A 25,627-nucleotide genomic window follows, 5' to 3' on the forward strand; every position below is an offset into this window, starting at 1 on the left:
AAGTCATACTTAGTTCTTGTAGATCAGAATAAGTACATCTACTCTTTTTTTTTTTTTACAAAAATTGTTTGAAATAAATTACTACGTAAATAACATTACTTAACAGAATAAAACATATAATATTAATTTGCAACAATGAGTTTCCCACTTTATCGATCAACAGATACTTTACTTAATAGTTTACAACAATCAATTAATCTGGAATATTTACTTGTCAGAAAAACAGTCGGCGTACATTCCTAAGTCAACGAGAATAAATATTGCTCGAATTTGGTGAAATTTATTAAAAGATAAAGAAGAAAAGTAAAAAATCAGATAGCACCTTATCAATTTTGCCTAATGTGGGTTTGATTAATCCTTTGGTGATGAAAGAATGTGCATCAACGCTTATTTTTTCGATAAAATAACTAGCTGCTAATTGAATATGTTATGAAGCTATGCAATTGCAGTAACCTCATTAAAAACTACTTTTAATTTGCATACAATTTTTTGGTTATGAAAAAAAAGGATGATTTTTTATGTCAAGAAACAGAAACTTTGCAAGAAATAGAAGATGAACAAATGAAAATGAAACGAAGATAACGAAAAAGAGAATGACTAAGATAAAGCAAAAGAGAGTGACAAAAGAAGACAATGAAAAAAAAAGATGAAGAAGAAACTTACAAAGAAAACGAAAACATTTCAGATTGTTTGATTGTAAACAAAATTGTAAGTCAATGCCCACGGCTGAAACGAATTCAATTTCACAAAATTTAACAAATACTAGCACCGGTATGGTATGTATAATACTACATGTAAAGTACATTAAAAATATTTGGTGATTATACTCAATTGACGCAATTTTCTGTGTAGATTGAGATTAAAACAAAATTTGGTATCATCGTAAATAGTCAAAAAGTTAAGTGCATTCAATAAATGTATTACAGGAGTCCAAGAAAGATGATAAGGAGGTTAATGGGATTGCTACTGGGCGAAAAATATTTGAAAAAAAGCTCACCTATAGGAAAAAATGGATAAAAGTCTATTCGAGTTGTAATCTACTCTAAAGTTAAAAGTATTAATTAAACAAATTGCTTTTAAATAATTAAAAATTTGATATTTATAACTTATAGCGAATATCTTTCCTTTTTATATATCGTGAAAGAAAATGCACGTAAAAAAGTAGGTATAGAATCGATAACAAAGAGTATAGAAAAGTGCTTTCATTTTTGTGTGCAACTCTTTGTAATCCTTGAGAAGAAAAAATAATAAAAAGACAACGCGATGACAGTAATAAAGTAGTCTTATTGTTTAAGACTCGCATTCTTTTAGTAATAATTACTATTATATTTGATAAAACAGAATGAATATTATTTGTTTGATCATGAATAAACGTAAATATTTAATGTTTCTTGCCCTTGCATAACCTTAATAATATTTCGTAACAATTATTTTAAAATTTGGGTTTAACTGAAAAAGGTTTTATTCCAAACTTGCTCAAAATTTTTGCTCTATAAAAGCTGATGGTTTAAAAAGTATTACTGATAAAATTTACCAAACTTCTGCCAATCGCAAAATTTGACGAAGTTCGGCCACACTTAAACACTAGATGCCACTGATTTCGCCCCTCTAGAGGAATCAGCTATTAACCACACAAGCACTGACTGGTGTACTTTTTTGGTCCAGGTACGTAAATTATTATACCACATGTTACTTGTTACTTTAATTTTGTACACAGTATCTCGGTTTTATCCATATTTCTGGTCAATAAATAAAATTTAAGAAGTTTGCGTTTCAAATTTGTTCTACAAGGGTTCGTTTTACATTAAACACTTGTGTTTATTATACTTAAACCGATACTATTAAGAATAAAAAGAGAATCCTTCTCTTTACACAAGTTTCCATTAAATTAGATTTTAAAGAATACTTAATATTAAAAAAATTTTTCCATAATAATTTATCGTTTAACTTTAATCAAGCTCTTACACTTAACTGTACGATTTAAACAAAATCATTTATTTACGTGATAACGTGTGCAAATAATATTTAACGTACTGTTAAAATGTATACTTTATGGTGACTCTATTAGCAGAAAGTTAAACTATCTTGACATTAAGAAAGTGTGCATTAAAATAACATTGCACCTACTCATGCACATACAAAAAAATAATTTTGTTCAAATTATAGAGTGAAGTGTTTAAGCTTAATTAGTGTAAATTTAATAGTTTAGCCCCCCGATGGCTAGCTTAAATTTATCAATGTAACGTGCTAGTGATACAGCCACAGACGAACACGATTACTAATCGCACTGATACGTGATACGTATTATTAAAACGTTAGCAAGATTGACTTAGTAGTTCATAAAACTGTATCATTCTTTTAATCTTATGCCTTTATTAAATCAAATATCGCAATCTTCCGAAATGACTTGCTCATTTATTTAAACACTTAGTATAAATTAAGCTCCATTACTTTACTCGACGATTTGACCATAATTATTTATTTGCGTGTATATGTACAAATTATACTGCACCCACGAATGCGTTAACACTTCCTCCCTACCAAGCAAGATTAATTTTGCCTGCTGGTCTATAATAGAGGCACCAAAATTTTAATAGACGGTTAGACTAGATTCGCATGAAGAAAGTACGTATTTATGTTCAGGTACAATATAATTCTTCTGCACATATACAAGCAAACTGATAATTTTGTTCAAGTCAATATATATATTTTATGTAATGAACAATCTATTTTAAAAATAAAAAATTTAATATACTCGTATCTGATTACACGTTGAATCCGTATACGACAGTAACCCTTGCTTATTTTGTTATAAAAATTGATAACTTTCTTCCAAATTTAAATAAAAGCTACTGCTATGATTTTACGATAAAAATATTATTCAAACTTTCATTCAAAACTATTACAAATTAAAAAAAATTTTCTCTTAAATATAAAGAATGTATATAGAAAATTTTTCAGAGAAAATTCATATGTATCATATGTTTTTATTTCAGTTTCAATTTATATTTGATGACATCAGCGAGTTAATGATGACGATCTTATTTAGATGTTAAATAAGTGCTTTTAAATTTTTAGGTTAACAAAATACGTCACCTCAAGTGAATCAGAAGTGTCCCTTATGTCTTTTTAGAAATAGGCATGATTATAATATCAAACATTGTTTTATTATATCCTTTTTTTTACTGCGAACAGATTTTGACAGGTAAATATCTGAATAAAACGAATTATCATGTAGCAACGTACAACAGCCCTTTCAAATCCAAAAACAGTTTATGTAACAGCCTGTTAAACTGTTATAACTGCTTGCCCATGCAATTTCAAAGTAATAAGCAGAAGGAAAGTAAATAAAAATTTGTATTTGATTATTTACGTTAGAGGTACTGAATCTATATAGTAGTTTGGCAAAAAAGAACGCACAGTGTTAATAAAATTAAATACTCACTCATTAGAAAACAACATCTTCTTAATATTAAGTTCACTACCACTACCGTTTGTTGAAAGTTGGTATTTTTGGGTCAAAAAAGCATTAAAAAGATAATAGACAAGTTTTTTATTCCAAGAAACGTTTTATCAAAATTTAACGCCAGCCTCTTTAGGCTTAGTTATTATCGTTTCGATTCCATAAACTGTCAATCAAAATCCAATTTTTTTTTGTTTTCAGTAATTTCAAGTTTATGACTACCAGCTTTAATAGACTGCGTACATATTGTACTTAATAAGTAACAGAGAGATCAATATAAATTTAATAACTTTGATTGATTACAAGACAACTTGTAGAATAGTGTTTTTCTTCATTATAAAACAAAAAAGAAATGCATTTTGGCACTTACTTGATATCTTGAAATTTTTGGTGAAATAGAAATAAATGAAAGTTTCCTAAACTCTGTCGTAACCAGCTGGAATAAATCTACCGTAGATAAAAGATGGAAGTCAAAGTGTCTCAAATCTAACAGGATGCCCTTCACCGATAATCACTATTCAATCAAACCCTGAGTCTCTTTGTCAGTCCGGCGTTGTATTGTTGTACTTTTTTAAACTGATTAGTTGGGGCTGACAAGTTTCCTAGCTGAAGCACGGCGGTCGAATGAACCCACCACATGTAGCGCTACTCTTTCAAGGCTCATAGTTCTATTTCCTACTACCAAAATTTCATGAAAAGGGGGAGAATCGAATTCTATGGGCATACACATATGAATAGCTGAATCCTATCTATCCTTTTCGTATTTTTTTCTTTATAAATTTAAAAGTATTAACAATAATCAGTGAAATCTAAAGTTCTATTCTCAAGTTAATTAAGATAATAAACATCTTAAAAACAATGTATTATGTAAGCTTTGTCTTATTGACTTGACAGTGCCTCTTATCTACTGATTGAATGAATTTATATCAATGTGAACTATTACATTACTATTGATGCAAACTAGTACATTGTTCTCTTTCAGCATGATAACTATCTAAAAATTGATTAATTACTTTTAATAAATGAGTACAAAAAAGGGCATTTTTATACTCACAAATCAAAACACCGTTATATTGGCAGTCAAAATTTACTTACAGTGTACATTAAACATTTTGATACTTTTCTCCCTTTGTTTCGAAAATAAGCCCCCAAAAGCAAATCGTCATCATAACACAACTTAAGCCTTACACTAACTATACATTGAGTGCTACTAAAACTTTTGACTTGCAAACACAACCCTATCCTACTTTAGAGCACAAGTAGTATGAGTATTTGCTTTGAGCGCAATTCCGAAATCGCGCCCCCAATGGGCACTTTGAGAACGATTAATTGTGATTAGAAAAGGACAGCACTATAAATTGATTTTCGATGCTTGTAGAGAAGTGACGTTTAAGGGTTGACCACCTAGAGAATGGAGCCAGAAGCTCGATTTAATTATAATTACCTTTTCTAATGACAACCAATCGTTCTCAAAGTGTCCAGTAGGGGCGCTATTTCAAAGTCACGCTCAATGCGAATATAGGGTAATCAGACATTAAATTGTAAGCATTTGGTTTATATCAAAAATTAAATGTACGTAATTAAAGAAACAAAAAATTTATAAATAAAAAAAAAAAATTGAAAGTATCTAAAATTATTTGGAAAACATATTTTTAAGGATGCTGGAACAAAAAAAAATTATAATATCCCTTCAAAAAATATTTTTTTACATTATTAAATGGCTGACTACACATTGTTGCTAATATACGTAATGCGTGATTTTTTTTATGGAACTATGGCAAAAAAAGTATGTTACACACCTAGTGTTGAAGATTAGAATTTCGCAGATTCCACGTAAATGAGAGTCGAAAATAAAGCCGAGGGCAGATAACGTAAAATCTAGAACATTTCCTTACTTCTGACCGTGGTACGTACATAATTTTTCTGCATACCATCACTAACAAAGCTGATTATCTGTTTTGGAGCAGGGCCGATATGAAGCACTTTCGACTGCGGTATGCAGAAAATTTTACAAGTAGTTTAACTGCATAGAACTGGTCATGATACGTAACTTTTATAATCATATTATGCGGTTATTATTATGTTAATCTAGGTGCAAGCAGCTTAACTATCTCTTAAGCTTACATAACTTGACAAAGATGATACTGTCCAAGTAAAGTAATACTTCCCGTATCCAACTATTGTCTCGTCTCCTGTGGTTTCTAATAATGGATGTCTATCTTTAGCTGTATACGACGTTAACTTTTTTTAATAATTGTTTGATTATTTGTAAGTGAAAAAAACTTTTTGAAATCATACTCCTATGGGTGTGTTATGCGCAAGACAGAAATAACGGTTTGATGGTTCATTGAAAAATATCTTTCCATTAAAGACTTTATAGTAGCTGGGTTGTGATTGAGACAATAGCTGCACCCTGAAAATAGTACTCGGAAGGATGGATAACTAAACTGTCTGAGGGAAACTCCGCAACTATCCCGCACGAAAGACTCGCACACCATGCCGTTAGTGCCAAAAAATTGAAAGCTGCAAAGAGTCATAGAAAAGAAAATGCCAAATCAACGATTTCGGATTTGTGGCCTTAAGAAGGTGAGATACAATAGATACAATTTTTCAGAGGGGTGGTAAAGTGGGGTCAGGCATGGAGAAAGCTCACAATATTACCGACAGAACGTAATACAGCATATTCGTATAGAATACATATATCCATCTTATAAACCTAACCAAAGTTTTCATTTTTATTTCAAAAAATCGTGATTTTCTCTTTTATTAGCATGAATACTAACAAAAGTTAGAGGATCAAATGAATCTGCAGTATATAAAGAATCAAAATATATTTTTAGAACGAAGTTCTTTATGTCGCGTTACTCGGGGGGCTGGAATTTTAAAACCGACAGATTTTTTTTTTCTTGAAACGAAAGTGGTCTACCCAGAGTCTCTTCCTCTCAAGTTTCCATCTCACCCCGTCCCCCTCACCTACTGTTCTCTATACATTTCTCCTCTCCCCACTATATATGTGTATCAGCAAACCGTGCCGTGTTACTCTTCTGTACACCTTTACCCACCATTGCCCCTCACACTCCTAAGCAATTAATTTTTAAACATTTTAATTTTATTTTTCCACAATAATTTTTATTTGACTTTGAATTTTTTTCTTTTACAATTTAAAAAAAAAAAAAAAAAAAAAAAAACATTTTCCAATAAAGAGATTGACCCTCTCAACCTCTTGCATATGAGTCCAGTACCTTACCCTCTCTGCTACAAGCGCTGCCGTCTAAAGAAACTCGGTTTCTTGTACTTATTGTGAGGTTGGTAACCATAACATTCCATTTTTGAATGTGTGCACTGATAATACATTCAATTTTGTATTTGTTTTATAAATTATGTATTCGTTTTCTAAATAATACATTTAAAAAAAAAAAAAAAATTGTAGAATAGAGTTGAAGAATGTATCAACTGAAGAACGTATCAATGGTTTTTAAAGGCGCTTATTTCGAATTCGACAAACAAATTATGTTATATTATCACATAATTACATAAATAAAGTAATTCATTAAATTAATTATAAATGAATTATGTAAGATCATTATGTAAATATATTTCGAGTTTCATATCATTTTAATGGTTTTTATGGGCACTTATTTTTAATTTGATAGTTAAATAATGGCACAATGTCATTGAGTAATTATGTAAAATAAAACAAAAATTGTACTAATGGGCTATAAAATCGCAAAAAAATAAGTGAAAAAAAATTTTTTTTTTAAATTGATGAAATAAAATATAAATATAACATAAAATAAAATTACAAAAGACATAAATAAATACAATGAAACGAAAAAAAATGAAATAAAAAAGGGAATAAAAAAAAAAATTAAATATGAAAATAAAAAAAAAAATTAAATAAAGGAAATACAAAAAAATGAAAAAAATGTAATAAAAAGATACATGAAAAAAAACTAATAAAAAGATACATGAAAAAAAACTAAACAAGAAATGAAAAAAAAAAGAATACAACAAGAAATAAAGAAAAAAATAAAACAAGAAATTAAATTTAAAAAAAACAAATGAAAAAATTATAAAGGAAATTAAAACAACAAACCAGGGGGTATTAATGGGTCATGGGACCCACGGTAAGAACGAATTTCTCTAAACATGAGATGGGTATGGACACAAATTCTCAGGTAACAAGGGGGTTGCCAGACCCACAGGAAGAACGAATCTCTGTAAACGTTAGTACTGCATTCATGTTGTTTACTAAAACAAAAACTTGAAAACCGAATGAAAAAAAAAAAAAAACAACAAGTAGTTTAGTACTCACGATGGTTAAACTTCGTGAGTACTGTATTTATGCACGACGTTCTCACGAAGTTCATCCATCGTGAGTACTAAACTACTTATTGTTTTTTTTTTTTTTTCATTCGGTTTTCAAGTTTTTGTTTTAGTAAACAACATGAATGCAGTACTAACGTTTACAGAGATTCCTTCTTCCTGTGGGTCTGGCAACCCCCTTGTTACCTGAGAAATTGTGTCTATACCCATCTCATGTTTAAAGAACTTCGTTCTTACCGTGGGTCCCATTACCCATTAATACCCCCTGGTTTGTTGTTTTAATTTCCTTTATAATTTTTTCATTTGTTTTTTCTTTCATTTAATTTCTTGTTTTATTTTTTTCTTTATTTCTTGTTGTATTTTTTTTTTTTTCATTTCTTGTTTAATTTTTTTTCACTTATCATTTTATTACATTTTTTTCATTTTTTTGTATTTTTCGATTTTTTAGCTGTTACTAAGGCATGTCATTTTTAGGTCACAACATTGTTCCTATAATAGCCCGTGTTAAATTATTCATCTTTTATTTTGAAATATCTTAATAACTACATGGCTAAGATCGCCCAAAAAAAGGATGTTTGTTTTTTTTAACACATAGAATGAATCAAAAACTAAGTTAGAGCCCCCAACTATTGTTGATGATACGTATCCAACCTCCATAAGGAAAAAAGTGACAGAAGTGGATTCTGCATGTTACTCTCTCTTTGCCCGTCTTCCTCGCCGTATTGCCCCACCTCTTTTTCCAACCGTACCACCCGATGCCACAGCACACAGCACATATTTTGAATTTTATGGCATCGAAGAATAGATTATCTAATGAACGAATTTATTTAATTAAATGTTTATTTTGAGAACTCAGAAATTAGAATGTTTTAGCAGAGCAGCTCTCCTCTGGATAACAAATATTAATGAGGTATTATTAATTGATTACTTTTACAATTTATAAATAAGTTTGAGCAATTTTTCTTTTCTTTTAAAATCACCAGAAATTAAAAAAAATTCTTTTAAACAGCATACAAACAATAATTAATTTTTATTGTTGTGTTATTGGAAAAAACAACTTGAGGATGTTTTTGAAAACCTTATTGTCGTATCTAAAAGCAACTTTCCATACAAACATAAATTAGGGAATTTCTACAGATCATATAAATGCAATTTTGCTTGATTATTGTATCAGACTACATATTAAATTGCGATTTTTTTAAATTAAACATTTAAAAAAAGGGTACAGTTAAAGTAGCTTCCTTGGCTACTGCTCTAGTCAAGTAGAAGGGTTTAATTTTTTTTTTTTTTTTTTTATATCGGCTTATCATGACAGCCTATTTGGCCCAGTCGCCGGGGCCACGCACTCACCACCTATGTGTAGGGGTGTATTGCCACACCTATTTACCCCAAATCTTCTCTTTTTAATTGATACCATACAAATCATACCATGGGCACAGTGGAAGTATCACCGGTGTAACATACCTTGTCAGTTAAGCTGACACTCTCTGCACTGGGGGGAAGTGCATCGGGTCAACTCGCCACTGTGTAGCCTAGGTCCGAAGCATCGGATCCAGGCTAATTAGCATCCCCGGAGAAGCCCCATGTTTCAGGGGCCACTCCTCGCCGGTAAGGCCGGCGATTCCTGCCTGGCATCGAGCCCGCTAATCCCTACCTATTAGGCCCTAACACTGTTTCGCATTCACCCAGGCCCAAAGATCTGTGGAGCAAAGAAAAAACCCTGGAATTACTCTGAAGGAAAATCCCACGGAAAAACCCGCCCCGAAACAGTCGGGGTTACATAGGAACTTTTTCCGGTGAAAACAGTTTTTGAAAAAATCTGCACTTACCGGGAATCGAACCCACGACCCCCAGAACAGCGTTGTATCAGTAGCAAGCACGCTTACCACTGAGCCAACGCCGCTCCGAGAAGAGTTTTACTTGTATATGTATACGTATATACATACGTTATTATTCGTGTTCTGCTACCATCTGTCATTCATAAGCGTGAAGCTTATTTTTACGTCTTTCTTGGCAAATATCTTTGGAAAATGCCCCATTACCAGCATATTACATGTCAGGATTAATAAGAACAGAGATTTTTCTACAAGTACATTATAATTTATCTGCTCAGGTTTTTTATTGTAAGTTAGGAAATGCCTGTGAAACTGATATTTTGATGCTCTGTCGTTTGAGTTTATGCTAAATAGTTTACCTTTAAGCTGAAATATTTTGAGATTTTGCGTCACTTGGGGTATAAAAAACAATAGTGGAGGATTCAGTCGATCAAAATCTATTGAACAAAACATATTTTATTCAGTAGGTTTTCTCAAGGGAGCTATCTTGAACGATATGCAATTTTTTGTGGGTATTTTTCATGCTTTTTTAAATATACGTTAGACGTTTGAATAATATCTATCAAAAAAAACCTATGTCTAATGAACGTCATGAAGGAAAATTCACTGGTATGTAATACTACCCAATACTAATTGTGTTCTGTGCATACGGTCCACAACTAATTACACCTGCTAAGATTAACTCAGTATTTTATACTACAAGTAGTTCTTAAGAATAATATATTTTTTAAATTCTTATTAACGGAATTTCTGTAGCCTGTTATAATGTGTCTACGGCCACTCCTAAGCTGAATAAAAAAAAACTTCCATTTTTCACGGAACGTTTTTTAATGCATACAACATTTCACACAAAAAAAAATTTGGAATTACTCTTCATTGCTTACAATAAAATAGGATGCAAAAAGTGACAAATAAACATTTTGACTTTATCCACACAACTTTTTATATGCCAATCTGAATATATCAGAAATTGCTCGCTGTGGTAGCATAAATATTATGACATAAAGCCAGAAAGTTGGATTTTTTGACTTGCGTAGCGAATATCTGAGACGAAGCCGAGGGCATAACGCCACGAACGCAAGGATACCTAAAATCTCCTGGACTGGGACGAGTCTGCTCCGTCGTCCATGATTCAAAGGTGGACTGCCTTTGCTGCTGAGCTCCAAGCCATCTCCGGTCTATTCCTGTCTCGTTGGATCAGAACGGTCGCGTCAGCGGACATTCACCTGCACGTATTTTACGATGCCAGCCGCCGCGCGATAGCTGCTATCCTGTACTCTAGACTCCAGGCCGCGGACGGTTGTATCCGCTGCCACATCCTCCTCGCTCGCACGAATCTGGCTTCCATCCGCACTCTTAAGCCAATAGCCGAGCCCGTAGCCCGGATGACCATTCCTCGCTTGGAGCTCCACGCCACCCTACTGGCTGTTAAGCTTCTGCGCTCGACGGCCGAAGAACTAGCAGTTCCGATTGAGCGCTGTCACGCCTGGTGTGACTCGCAAATTGTGCTGTACTCGTCGAAAACTACGTGGCCCAAATACAGGAAACGCTACCCTCGAGCGCCTGGTGGCACGTGCCGTAGCAGTCCAATCCAGCCGACGTGGCCACTCGAAGCGCGGACATGTCCGGTCTCAGACAACAACTCCTGTGGTGGGACGGTCCACCGCTGACAACGACCGAGCCTGGCCCCAGGAAGCACTTCAAGAGGTGACACCCTTGCCGTTAGCCTGCTACGCCACCCATCTGGCTGAGACTAGCATACTTGAACGATATTCCAAGCTTCACACTCTACTCGTCGTTCTCGTGCGCACTTTGGGCCAATCGGAAACGTTCGGCGAAGAGCGCGCGCGTTTGCAGAACGGCGAGCGACTGCCAAAAGGGAACCCCTTGACTCCTCTTGCGGCTTTCCTCGACACCAACGGCGTTCTGCGCGTCGGCGTGCGGCTAGGTTCCTCCTCGCTACCTTACGAAGAGCGACATCCACCGATCCTTATCGGAGCTTCATCGCTCGCCTCACTGGTCCTTTCTTGGGCCCATACTCGAGCTCTTCACGGCGGATACAGGGTCACTAGCGCCTACGCGGCCTAGCGTGCATGGATTCTCGGTGGCCCACGCAGAATCAAGGCTCAATTGCGGCAGTGCGTCGTATGCTCCCGACTCCAGGCTCGCTCCGCGACCCAGATAATGGCCCTCTTACCAGCTTCACGAGTCATACCTTCCCGCGCTTTTGGCCGCACGGGTGTCGACTACGCCAGGCCTTTATCAGTACTTGCGTTAAAAGGACGAAGCATACGCACTACGAAGGGTTACATCGCCGTCTTCCTGTGCATCACGACAAAGGACCTACACCTCGAGCTCGTCGATGATCTCTCCACAGCCGCCTTCCTGGGCGCTCTCGCTCGGTTCACCGGTCGTTGCGGTCGACTTTCTGAACTCTAGAGCGACGATGCCACTTGCTTTCGCCGCGCTGATCTGGAGCTGCGCGAGGCGTTACAAATTGCGGAGATCGACTGAGACCTCGTTGCCGGCTCTCTCGCTTCGCAAGGTATTGCTTGGCACTTCATCCCCCCCGGAGCTCCACATTTCGGCGGACTCTGGGAAGCCGCCGTCAAGTCAGTCAAAGGCCACCTCCGACGCGTAATGGGCTCCCGTCACCTGACCTACGAGGAATTCTCCACCGTACTTGTTGGGATTGAGATGGTGCTCAACGGAAGGCCCTTGACACCGCTCTCCGGCGATCCTTCCGACCTCAAGGTACTTACACCAGGCCACTTCCTTATTGGAGCCCCACTCGATTCCATCATCCAGCCCGGGCCTCCCACTGAGAACTTGGACGCTCTCTCGCATTGGGACCTCGTGAGAGCCATTCAGGCTCAGTTCTGGTCACGCTGGAGCCGAGAGTACCTTAATACACTCCAGCAGAGGCCAAAGTGGACCGTTGCTCGCCGAAGTTTTGCCGTCGGCGACTTCGTCATCCTACTGGACGCCACCCTCCTCCAATCGAGTGGTCGTTGGCCACTAGGTCGCATCATTCGCGCCCAGCCTGGTCCTGATGGATTGGTGCGCGCAGTCACCGTAAAGACAGCGACTGGCAAGTACGTGCGACTGATTGTCAAACTGGCCTTACTCTCCGTAGGGAACCCCGGTCCACCAACGCCACCCCCTGATGGTCAAGAAGGCCAACCCGCCTTGGCGGGCGGTGACTAGTATGTCGCTCCAAAGGCGATGCGGGTGGATTGTTCGGCTCGTTTCCCGCGATCAACGTACGACAAGATGATGGCACGCGCGCCCTCCTTCGTTCTGCGCGCGTAGTGCTCCTGCGAAGCGGCCGAGCCACGCGCGGGCTGACGGACTGACGATCGAGGACCCAAGGAAAAAAGAACTGAGAGAAATCACATCTACAGAAGTAATATAATTGTCTGCAATTCTGTACTAGGCACTAAATCATATTCAATAAAGATTTTCAAAACTGAACAATACCTAAAATGTTCTAAACGTGAATTGTATACTATTTTTCTTGATCTTCTCCCGAAAGTACGTTTAATATTCGAAATTATTAACGTAATATCTGCCAGTTGACGCTCACGACTATATGTGTATGGAAACGGGTCATTGTAAAACAACTTAAGCAATTAAAGAGTCATTTTGGCCCCAGACGACTTATTAGTCTAATCATCACTTTTTCTCGCTTTGTTATAATTTGTTAAATAGAAACCTAGAGAAGAAAGTAGTGGCACCTCGTACATACGTAAGTATCTCTAAATACGTACAAATTTCAGATTTTTAGTGGTTATGGTAATAACACACTTTTTCAGAATTAAGAAAATTTTTAGATTTTTCAGAATTTTCTTTAAGTATATTACGCTACTTTTTGCTTTTTCTCTATTTTCGTCTTATTTTTTTTTTTTTTTTTTTTGTGAAATCCTTTTTTATTATTTATTCTTTCAATTGAATGTTTCACTTTTTTCACTTTGGATTTTCTTTTTTCATTAACTTCAAAATTTATCAATTTTAGGGAACTTTGTATTCTTTTTTCTTAACACCGGGGCCATTCTTAATCTTTAAATCCGTTACTTACACAAAAAATGAATCTGTTTATGTAATTAACGGTTGAATTCATTTTTTCGGGTTACCGTAATGATAAATCGTTTCAAAAAATAGATACAGCTAAAGATACAGCTGAATACGGTATTGACTGATTTCATTATTTTTTCAAGTGCACAAAATAAAGACAGTCACAAAAAAGAATTTTTCAAATTTGATACACTTTGCAAGTTTGTAAACATAGTCTATACAGATAAGGGTAAATAATGTCAGTGGCAACCCCACTGATGTCAAAAAAGCGATTGTACTGCAAGTGTTTCCACAAACAGTTTAAAATCAACAAAATAGACAGACGCGATTTTAGACAAAACATGTACTAGGCAAGAGTTTTTTTAGAATATTTTTTTCGTATAGTTAAGTAGGTATTTTGATTAACTTCTAGATATTTTGGTATAAAAAATTAAAGGAATCGATATTTTCTGTTAATAAAGGTGAAATATGCGGGATTTTTATCAGAGACGGGTTATGGTAATGATATTTTAATACTATATTCTTTGTTCAAGTTTACAATCCATGTCTGATTCGGAATTTTTCGTATAATAAGTACAAAAAAACACACAAGTACTTTTAATAGAATTATTGTGTATAAATATTATTTGAACAATTCAACTGTTTATGTAGAGCAAAGACATGAAAAACCCACTTTTTTTTTACACTGGAATACACCTATATCTACGATTATTATTTGGTGCACCATCTGTCAGACAGTATGTAAAATACTATGTATTATAGGATATTATTATCAAATTGACTATGTATTATAAATGGCCTCTGCTACGGTTTGGGTAGGCATCTTAAGAAATTAAAGAAGAATATGAGTTGAAAGATTTAATAAAATTTTTTAGTAAAATCAATAAAAATAAATGTCTTGATTATGACTTTTTATTGTATTTCATTCTTTTAGCATTTGTTTTCAAAATATTTAATCAAACACAAAAATACCTTAACGGAAAGAAAAATGTGAAAATCAAAAATCAAATGTTGTTGCACGCAGACGGCAGTAGGTGCATTTAGCCTGCTGTTAATCAGTGACGGAGAACGTCAAGTATACAGTAAACCTGAGCACCTTTTTACCGAAAATTAAGTAGCGAGCTTCCAAAAAACTAACGCTTTAAAAAAAATTTTTAATTCTCGCTAAACGATCGTTATTCTACACCAATTTTAAAAAAATTTTACTTTCATTTTTTCTTTAGTTAATAGCTTTCATCTATTGACATTAAAAAGTTAATTTATAATACAGATTTTTTTTTTACTAATATTACCAAAATATTGTTATTAATCAATGTGTAGCATCCAAAGTTTACAAATAACTTATAATTTTTTATAAAAGCAGATACAAGCTTATAACAAAAAGATCGTTAAATTCTCTCAAATCTTTTCTTCAGAGTATGTTCCTGAAAACGTTAAAATTTCTACAAATAAATGACTAAATTCCATTTTCATACATTTTACTTCGACCAAACCAAAATGACAAGCTGACTTCGAAAACAACAAGTCGTCAGAGAATTTTATTAACCGTCTCGATAAAGAGATATCGGTTTTTTTCAAACAAATTATGTACGCTAGATAAGGGTACATAAAGTAAAAATAACAAACTAATGAATACAAAATATATGCTAAGATATGAGTAAAGTAACGATCATGAAGAGTAACCTCGTCATTTTAAATTTTTAATTTCAAAATAAGTCGCTACACAAAATAAAAATGATGAAAACTTTAGTCTCATAGAAATTAGTCATAGGAAGCTTATACTTAGCTGGCTCTATATTACAATAAAGGACTTTCCATACCATTATTTTCGGTAAAGTGTATATAAGTAATGTAATAACAGGCCATGCATGTTTGAAAATTATTTGAAAATGATCTCAATGTTATAAGCACATACTGCTGTCTATATTTTGAAAGTACGTTTTTCTTTTTTTTTTTTCTTAATTCGTGCTATTGTGCAAAAGGATTTTTATACTTTTAATTATTCTTTCATTTATTGATACTTTACAATTTAGAGCAGTGAATATTCGCTGCTCATGATGATGTTATTAGCTAATTAATTTAAATTTATAATAATGGCTTAAATCTTTTGTGGGTGACAAACTTTTTATTGTTTGAGTGTTTGTTTTTACAAATTTTTTTTTAAGGCAATTCTTAATTACAGCATCGAATAGTAAACCCACTTGAATATTTTGCACAAGTTGACATAAAACAAATTAATTTACATACAGTAAAATTAATCTTGTCATAAGAATCTTACTAATATATAAAGCAAAAGCGCTAAAACCGCTGTAATCGCTAACCGCGAAAACTACTGAACCGATTTTGTTGAAATTTTGCACACTGATTTATGACACTTCCTAGATATCTTTAGTATAGTTCTTATCTCAAAAAATTTAATAACAATAACAATAAATGAGCTCAAAGTTTTGCAAAAATACACCAGCTTTTCACTTAAGTTCAGTAAAATCCGCTAGGTGGCGTCGACATAAAATCGAAGCTACCTGCAACATAATTAAATAAATGTGGTTATAATAACATGGAGCGTTTCCATTTAGTTGTAGTCGAGCTTCGGCAGTTTAACGAGCTGTATAAAGAGTGCTGTTGATAGTCTTGCAGCTGGGTATCCTGGTTACGGACGACACTCTTCTCTTAGGGGGAAGAGACCTAGACGTTCATTCACCCTGACTCTCGACGAGGGCAATAAAAAAAAAAATAAATTAATTCCAACCTATGCCGTCTCTGCCACAATACCAGAAGACATATTACCAACTCTTCAAACTTAGGAATTGTGTGGCAGTCGTCCCACCATCTCACCTGTTGCAGTTAGTGAATTTGTGGCTACAGTTGTAAGCAAGGGAAAAAGCTCTGAGAAACACGGGCAGCCACACAACAGCCACCTTTTTCGTCGTCGCGTCCCCAACGCGCTTACCGCCAGCTCTTCATCATCAGGAATAATAATAAAGAATAGCCTGGAGGTTTCACCACTGGCGCTTTTGAGGGCCATTATATGTAGGTATTTACGTTCCCTACTTAACTATCAATTTCATCGGTTCTTTTTAGGATCTACCTAAGCGTAAACTACCTTGTCAACGAATACATTCTTATTACCGTTTCCGGAAGAGATTCGTTGACTAAAAGACTATATTAACTAAAGACGGGCACTATTAAACCAAGTCAGCCATTTACTAGCAGACGTCACCTGTGGAGTTGTTCTTCGCAAGGCTGGAAAATCCGGTGACCGACGACCCTATACTACCCTCTCGACTCTAAGCATTCAACCAGGAATCACTGATTCTCTCCAAGGTCTGCGTTGGGCAAACCTATAACAGCTATGAAAGAAAAAAAACTTGAGCCAACGGGACAGCCTTCACTGGACAAGTATCACTAACCAATCTTTCTATCTAAGATCACCAAAACAAATGAATCTGCAAATAAAAAAGGTGCTTTAGACGTCTTCGACGTTATACCGGGAGACGTTAAAAAAGAGCGCTACAACTAGTTTTAAAGCTTCAGATTTTTAATTTTTCTCCCGATCAGTCTGGGTTTTCAACAGGAAGCCAGAGAAGATCACCCTGAGGTATCCATACAGTCACAATTGCTGTTAACTGCAGTGAAGAAAGAGTTAACTTAAGAAGCTCACCGGTCTTTTATAGGGCCATCGGACGTAGAACTACTTAGCCATTAAATATATTAAAACTAACAAAGTTGACTGAAAATAGCCTTTAGAGGTCATAAAGGTCGTAAGCATGCCAATAGTCGCAAAAGGGTATATTGGAAAGAAAACTTCAAATGTATCTAATGAATACAATTTTACTTAGGCGTCAAGAAACTGACGCAGAAAATTTATCGAGATTGAAACAGCAGCGTCAAAATCGACAACTAAAGAGTCCATTACGTGAGAGATCAGCTTTTCATTGTACCCTCACAGCAATCTCTGAAATCTTTAAAGATCCTACTTCAGATTTTTTAATGAGTGGAAAATGTATTTGTGTTTTTGTGGCAACAAAAATGTAGGGTTTAAGGTCCAGGACTTTGTTGCTCTGGTAATAAAATTGTGAGATATGAGGAAAAAAATTTTTTTTTTAAATAAATTTTTTGGGAGTTTAAAATCTTAACAGCTTTTAAAAATAGCCGTTTTCGTGAATTACACGGGAGAAACTGTAAATCAACGGCTTCTCATGGCCACCGATTATTTTATGGCATAAAGAACGCACGGTACTTTTCAGCATAATTATTTTATTGAATTTTAACACCTTATTATTTGACAAATAAAATGTATTAATTCCGACGAAATATGTTTTTAATAAGAAGATTTTTGTTCTGAGATGTATCAGGAATATGTGTAAAATTCCTAACTTAAAATGTTTCACATTACATGTCAACACACTACGGTGTTTTATTTAGTAAGTCTCGGGCGAAGCCGAGACGGAGGGCTGCTAGTAACATTATATATCTATGTTGATCAGGAACCAGTAGCATACGATAACTCATGAATTAATTGATAATTTATATTAGCTAAAAGTAATAATTGATTAATATTAATCTAGATTTTTCAAGACACTTCACATAATTACCAAAATTTTTTTCATTTTGCAGTTAATCGAATTATTTATTAACATTTTTCAATTAATTTTCTTTTTAAATTTTTTTTTCTTTATTAATAAGTGATTTACCACTTTCTTCGATGTCACTAGAACTTTCTTCATCGACTGCTTTTTTGTCCTTTAGAGGAGCATACAAAGTTAAGACTTTATTCAAATCAAGCAATGCCTCGACTTTTTCCAAATCGTATAAGTCAGAGACATTGTAAAACCCCGTATTCAAGCTTGAAGGACCATTTTTACCCCTGTGCTGTTCTTCCTGTTCTGCCTCAACTATAATGTCTCGACCAATAACCTACAAACATAATAAAGTTCATTTGAAAATAGCAATAATGTTTGGTAGAAAAATCTTAAAGATTATTGATTCGGCGATTTATTAGATATACCTAACGAAATTCATTATTAAACTTGGACAAACTTATTCACCCATTCTGTGATAACTTGAGCTAATTAAATGGAAATAAAATCAGTACTCACCTTAACAATAATTTTACTTGAGGTGAATTGCGTGCAATCCAATTCCTTCACAAAGTCGTTCTTAAAAAAAATGGCGTAGCACAACATTTTAAACAACTCAACGAAATAAAAAAATTACTTAAATTTATTAAAATCATACCTTCTTGTCTAGGTCGACTGTAGTACTGGAATCATTAACTTGAATTAATTTAGGTTGGCCTAATGTATTGCTGGCAATCATGGATGGACTGCTTTCGGTATCGGGTATCTTAAAGGGACACTCACCATTAGTAGTGCTAAGTGCATCCTCTATTTCCCTTTCAGTCAACACCATTTTTTTAAATTTATTTGCGTAGATTTAGCAATTTTAATCAAATTTTTATTGGTGCCTCAACTCTTCCAGAAAGTCCAAGAGCCAACTGACGTGGCTTGCACTGATCTAATACGTTTGTACGTGTCTTTACGTGCATTGCGGGTGATGTCACTGTTGGCGAGTTGTCGACGCTTTGCTTGTTGCTAGATGAAAGATTGCACTGTAGAACGTATTATTTTCTTCTGTTGATGTGCAGTTTACAAAATGTGAATTTTGCTTCTATGCACCTTCATAATTAGTCAAACCCTAGTTACTATTCAGAAAGACAGTCAGCTGACCATTTCATGGAGATACGAAAATCACGTTACCTGACCTCCTGGAAGCCAGCCCGCAAATTATCGATTTGTGCAAAAAAAAAAAAAAAAAAATACTAGGCAACGTGTTTTTATCTGCATATTTCGCTTATGCAAATAATTAGAACTGCACATGCCTCACTTTTGTATAAAAAATTAAAGAAGTTAGTTGATTTGTAGACCGTAATTGGATCGCGATATCTCTCTCATTAGAGCGTATTTCCAACTGCACAGGGGCTTAAAAAACTGCACATTGTCTAAACTTAATTGCACGGTTAAAGCTTCTATCTGCACACTCTTGATTAATTAATAAATAAATGAAATCTCTTTATAACGCCTACGGGCGATATGCAGCTAGTGTAGTTACATTTTGCGCATACGCGCGGCATATGTTTACTTTAGCAGTGTGTAGCTGCAGCTCATGCGCGGAAAAATTAATATAATAAACGTATTCTTTCCTACAGTGTGCAATTGTGGCGCAGTGATGTCTATGCGTAAGTATAAAAAAAAAAAAAAAAAGTATACAACCAACGCCATCTTGGCTTGCAAAATATTAAAAATCCAATGAACAAATTTATTTTAACTACTTGCTCTACGCTTTTATTGTCATTATTGTTAGGTGATCATCAATAAAAATCAATTTATTAAAATTCCCTCTGTGGCCATGTGGCTTATGGTTCTAGGGAGATTCTAGGGAATTTTTGCCCCATATATATATGCGTAGTGGCTGAGGGCTGCATCGTTTGTGAAAGTGAAAGTAAGCCGTCTGCTGCGCGCATGTTCGCAGTGTTTACGTTGTGTTTCATCAGTATAAATAACGTCAAAGATGAAATATTTATAAATAAACATGAACCCTTTTCTAAATAATGTGGACTAAAAAAGAGAATTACGTATATTTTAATTCGTTGTACTTCCAGTGCCACTTTTCCATATAAAAATACCTACCCAAGAAAAGGTGAGGTTAACGTACAAGTGTAAAGTTTTATTCATTTCTGCCCTCTAAAACTTTACTAAAAGTCATGTAATGTCGAGATGTCAAGACCACATAGCTTTTATAGAGTTCATATGTTTTTGTATGTTCTGTTACGTACCTACTAGTAAGTACATAGGCAATCGGTCATCGTGCTCTGCAGAAGAAGAAGAAGAATAAGAAGATTAAGTTACATGGACTTTAAAGGGTGTTTTTAGCAGCCTTCTATGAAAAAAATTAAGGACGTGGCAAAACATAAACTCCTGGACAAAAGACAAGAGATCTGTTATTCCTTGGAGTTCTGTTTATTGAACTGTTCGAGCTTATTGTATGGCTCTCTGTACTATCAGATAAGTTGTGTTTTATTTTATTTCAATTTACAAATGCACATATACATGTAAGGATTAAACTTTGGGAAAAATTTTTTTTACAGATGCAGAATTGGCTGATTATCCTGATGAGTGTTCTTCTGTATAGTTTGTCTCTGACTTACAAGAATTATTGCAGTGTCCTGTGTGCTGTGAAATTTTGTCAACCTCTGTTTCCCTGTGTGTTCAAAGTGCCAGCAGAAGTTGTACGTGTATCCTTGATGTTGTGATGAGAATCAATCGTTGAGTAAATGCTTGTGAAAAAAAACACTTTTTGTAGAAAGGTTACAATGTTTTTTATGAGTATGGGCATTGGATGCATTGATGATAGACAAAATAGTACAAAAATTTGAAACAGTATCAAGTTAATCCTTTACATTTCTTAGAATGGTTAGATTATATAATACTACATTTGTACTCATAGACACATATTATATAATAAAAATTGGAACAAATTATTTTAGAAAAGTACACTTCTTAACAGTTTGTGATTTTTTTATAAAGACGTAAAAAAAATAAGTTAATTTGCAAAAAATTTCAAATGAAACCTACTAAATGTATTTATTGCATTGTAATTCAAATCAATTCGTTGATTCAAATTAAAACATCCTAATCTTGACAATAGTGTGGATTATTTAGATCAAGATAATATGTACTATTTACCTGAATTTGGACATCACTTGATTATCTTATGTAAGGAGTTTCCCTGTTAAACCAATGTGATGAACAAATATTTTGAGAATTCACGGATCGTTTCAACTTCAGCAAGATCTGAAACATATTTTCACCATTTAAAAAATTACATACTTAAGAACAAAATACCAGAAAGATTAGATGCACTTACAGCGAAACATTGCAGAGAAATGAACAAAAAATTAAAAATAATTCGCTCTCAACTAATTGATCTCATGCCATTGACAGTAAACTTTGAAGAAAAAAAAATCCCAGCAGCAGATACCAAACATCTGTATGATACTGAAGACTGGAAAAACAAAAATCCAGTTATACACGATGGTGATTCTAATTTAAATGATAGTAATAAACATGTTTCTTTTAACAGAAGTGATAATAGTATTACCAAGTTTAATGCAAATGTCCTTTTATCATCATCAGCTATCGAGTGTAACAACGTTAAACCACAATAAAGTGCAAGCATGAATACGAGTGAATATGGAGTAAAGCACATCAGACTGCCAGAGCATGATGTGATATGTGAAGACTTTGAATTGACAACTCCAATAACTAAGGAAGAAATAAATATTTTACAATCAAGGCCTGAGATTAAATCGTCAGCATTGGAAGTTCAATGTATTAATTCAAGAGGTACATATCTTACTGCACAGCCACAGCTTTCTTTGCTTTTGCAGCGACCAAAGAACTTTTCAAAAAAAAATAAGAGCAGTCATCAAAAATGGTTTGCAATGCAATGCTCGACAAGTGAATAGTAAACGAAAAGGAAAAGGTGAGTGATTAGATATTATTTACTTTTTTTTGTACACCAAGTACATAAAAATAGACTGACGATACCCCATTGGAGATTCTCAATTGTTTGGCCAAATCGATTGATTGAGCTATACTTAATATGCCTTTTTTAGATGTTTGCTGTAAGGTTATAGAATCCACTTGAGAGGAGCTAGCAATTAGTTTTGTCTACCAAATTTTTTTTTTCTTTGCTTTGTTTTTGTTGATTTAGTTACTCTACTATTCGTTACGAAGGAATTTTATAAAATTGACATTAGTTTATCAGAGAGGTAGTGAAATTCATTAAAAGCTGTAATAATGTTGGCGGAAAGTAACTGGCGAAACACGAAATCCAATACTGATCAAAAACTTTCCTTGATTACTACAACATATTTATAGTGTAGGTGAAGAGTATTCAAATAAAAACTAATAAGAAAACTATTTCATACTACGAAGTAACATAATTTAATTTCTGTATATCAAGCCAAAGCCAGCTGGCACGTTTTTACATTAATTATTAAATAATTAACGAGTTAATGGGCTACTAAATGAACACCCCCATTCATTGGTTCAGCCTTATAAAAAAAGTATGATACAAGTAATCTAACGCTTTTTATACATTTAAAAGAGTTTATTTTAACTGAAATTTAAAAATACGAAATCATTTCTGTCATTTTCCATCTTAATCTCAACAAAGCGATACTCCAAACTTTCGAGAATTAATTACTGATTGCTAAAGGGCTACCATCTTTCCCAGGCTTTTTAATTGTAAAACCCATACGCTCGGAGAAGCTACTTCGTGTAATGGATTGATTGTTGCCCGGCTCAACTCATGTGAAAAGCTTCACGCTTGTTGTTCGGGTGACTGCAGTCTGCGGGAACCTGTTTGCTGGATATTGCGGTGGGTGCTTGTTGGAAAACTTTTTTCGCTCCCTCTTGTTCGGTTTTTTTTCATAGTTACTTGGATTCTATTTGTCTTATATGGTGGAGCGTACTTAAGGAGTAAATATTGTTTATAAGTGTTAATAAGGTTTAAATGTTGTTATATGAAAGTGTTGGTTAATAGTTTGTTACTTATCATAGCTTTTATTAATGACTGTCTGTTTAATAAAAGATGATTCGCTTAGTATTTTAGTATAGTATTCGGTTACACTGGTACTCATCGGTGTATTATAAAAAAAAAAAAAAAATTCAAACAGTCTTGTTATAAGTTTTAATTTTAATAAACAAAAAGTCTGAACTTTTTTGTTAAAATTACAATTAACTCTTCTTTATGAAGGAGAAAGGGACCTAGGTGTCCATTCACCTTGAATTTGGCAAGTGCGATCAAAAAACAAAAAAAAAGTCCAACCGATGCCGTCTCTGCCACAATACCAGGAGACATATCGAGCCAGAGCACAATCTGCGCCAACTCTTTAGAATTGAGTGGCAGTCCCACTATCCCGCCAGGTGCAGTTAGAGAAAATTAGGCTACAAATGTAAGCTAGGAAAAACAGCTCTGAGGGGCACGGGCAGCCACAACGGCTACCTTCTTGGTCGTCGCGTCCCCAACGCGCATACCCATATGATCCCGTCTAACGATGAGCGGTTGGTTATCCGGGAAACGATCCAAAGACGAGATATTCTTTGGTCAGCGGCGTACCTTCCTTCATCACAGTCTCCGTACATTGAGACTTCCAGGGTAAGAATCAAGCAACCGTAGCCAGCTCTTCATCATCAGGAATAATAATAGCCTGGAAGTTTCACCACTGGTGCTTTTTAGGGCCATTATAAGTATTAACGTTCCCTACTTAACCATCAATTTCATCGGTTTTTTTTAGCATCCACCTAAATGTAAACTACCTTGCCAACAAATACTTTTGTAATACCATTTCCGGAAGCGATTCGTTGACTAAAAGACTACATTAACTAAAGACGGGCACTATTAAACCAAGTCAGCCATTCACTAGCAGACGTCACCTGCGGAGTTGTTCTTCACAAGGCTGGAAAACCCGGTGACCGACGACCCTATATTACCCGCTCGACTCTAAGCCCTTAACCAAGAATCACCGATCCTTTCCAAGGTCTGCGCTGGGAAAACCTATAACAGCTATGAAGGAAAAAAAACTTGAGCCAACGGGACAGCCTCTACTGTACAAGTATCACTAACCAATCTTTCTATCTAAGATCACCAAAACAAATGAATCTGCAAATAAAAAAGGTGCTTTAGACGTCTTCGACGTTATACCGGGAGACGTTGGGAAACAGCACTACAACTAACCCCAAAGCTTCGGACTTTGTAATTTTTCTCCTGAACAAAGAGTTAACTTAAGAAGCTCACCAGTCTTTTTTAGGGCCATCGGACGTTGAACTACCTTGCCAACAAATATATTAGAACTTAACAAGATTGACAGAAAACAGCCTTTAGGGGTCACACAAATTTTAAGCATGCCAAAAGTCGCAAGAGGGTGAATCGGAAGAAAAACTTCAAGTGTATCTAATGAATACAATTTTTCTTAGGCGTCAAGAAATTGACGCAGAAAATTTATCGAGATTGAAACAGCAGCGTCAAAATCGACAACTAAAGAGTCCATTACGTGAGAGATCAGTTTTTCATTGTACCCTCACAGCAATCTCTGAAATCTTTAAAGATTCCACTTCAGATTTTTTAATGAGTAGAAAATGTATTTGTGTTTTTGTGGCAATAAAAATGTAGGGTTTAAGGTCCAGGACTTTGTTGCTCTGGTAATAAAGTTGTGAGATACGAGGAAAAAAATTTTTTTTCAAGATAAATTTTTTGGGGGTTTAAAATCTTAACAGCTTTAAAAAATAGCCGTTTTTATAAATTTCACGGGAGAAACTGTAAATTAACGGCTTCTTATGGCCACCGATTATTTTATGGCATAAAGAACGGACGGTACTTTTCAGCATAATTATTTTTTTTAATTTTTACACCTTATTATTCGACCAAATAAACTAAATGGATTTCGAAAAAACATCTTTTTAATAAGAAGATTTTCGTTCTGAGATGTATCAGGAATATGGGTGAAATTTCTTACTGAAAATGTTTCACATTACATGTCAATACACTACGGTGTTTTATTTTGTAAGTCTCGGGCGAAGCCGAGACGGGGGGTTGCTAGTTATTTATAAGAACAGTTCAATGCACTTGATGATACATGTCTGTGAATCGATTATCATTTTATTTTTAGTGATACATATTCATACAGACTCACGAAAAGAGTACTTAAGGAATAGAGGCAAATATTGATAGTTCAAAATTTATAAAACTAAATGAACTTCGTCTCTGTCCTTCTGGTTCAGATCTGTTGCTTCATTTGTCTAGTTAGTGTAAAAAGGAAAAAAAAAGATGAAAAAAAGGTGAAAGAAATGTTGGAAGAAGCTCA

General features: G+C 34.6%; 1 protein-coding gene across 1 annotated transcript; it reads left to right on the forward strand.

Moving 5' to 3' along the window:
• The first annotated feature begins 10,751 nt into the window (after nucleotides 1–10,751).
• On the forward strand, nucleotides 10,752–11,712 carry LOC149375199 (uncharacterized). Its single transcript, XM_089589987.1, has 2 exons — nucleotides 10,752–11,100; nucleotides 11,168–11,712. The coding sequence occupies exons 1-2, from the start codon at nucleotides 10,752–10,754 to the stop codon at nucleotides 11,710–11,712; spliced, it is 894 nt and encodes a 297-aa protein (XP_089446113.1).
• The last annotated feature ends 13,915 nt before the right edge of the window (nucleotides 11,713–25,627 follow it).

The sequence above is a fragment of the Copidosoma floridanum genome, unplaced genomic scaffold, assembly GCF_036245765.1.
Source record: "Copidosoma floridanum isolate Cflo_tuat_1 unplaced genomic scaffold, Cflo_Japanese_pri ptg000011l, whole genome shotgun sequence".
Lineage (NCBI taxonomy): Eukaryota > Metazoa > Arthropoda > Insecta > Hymenoptera > Encyrtidae > Copidosoma > Copidosoma floridanum.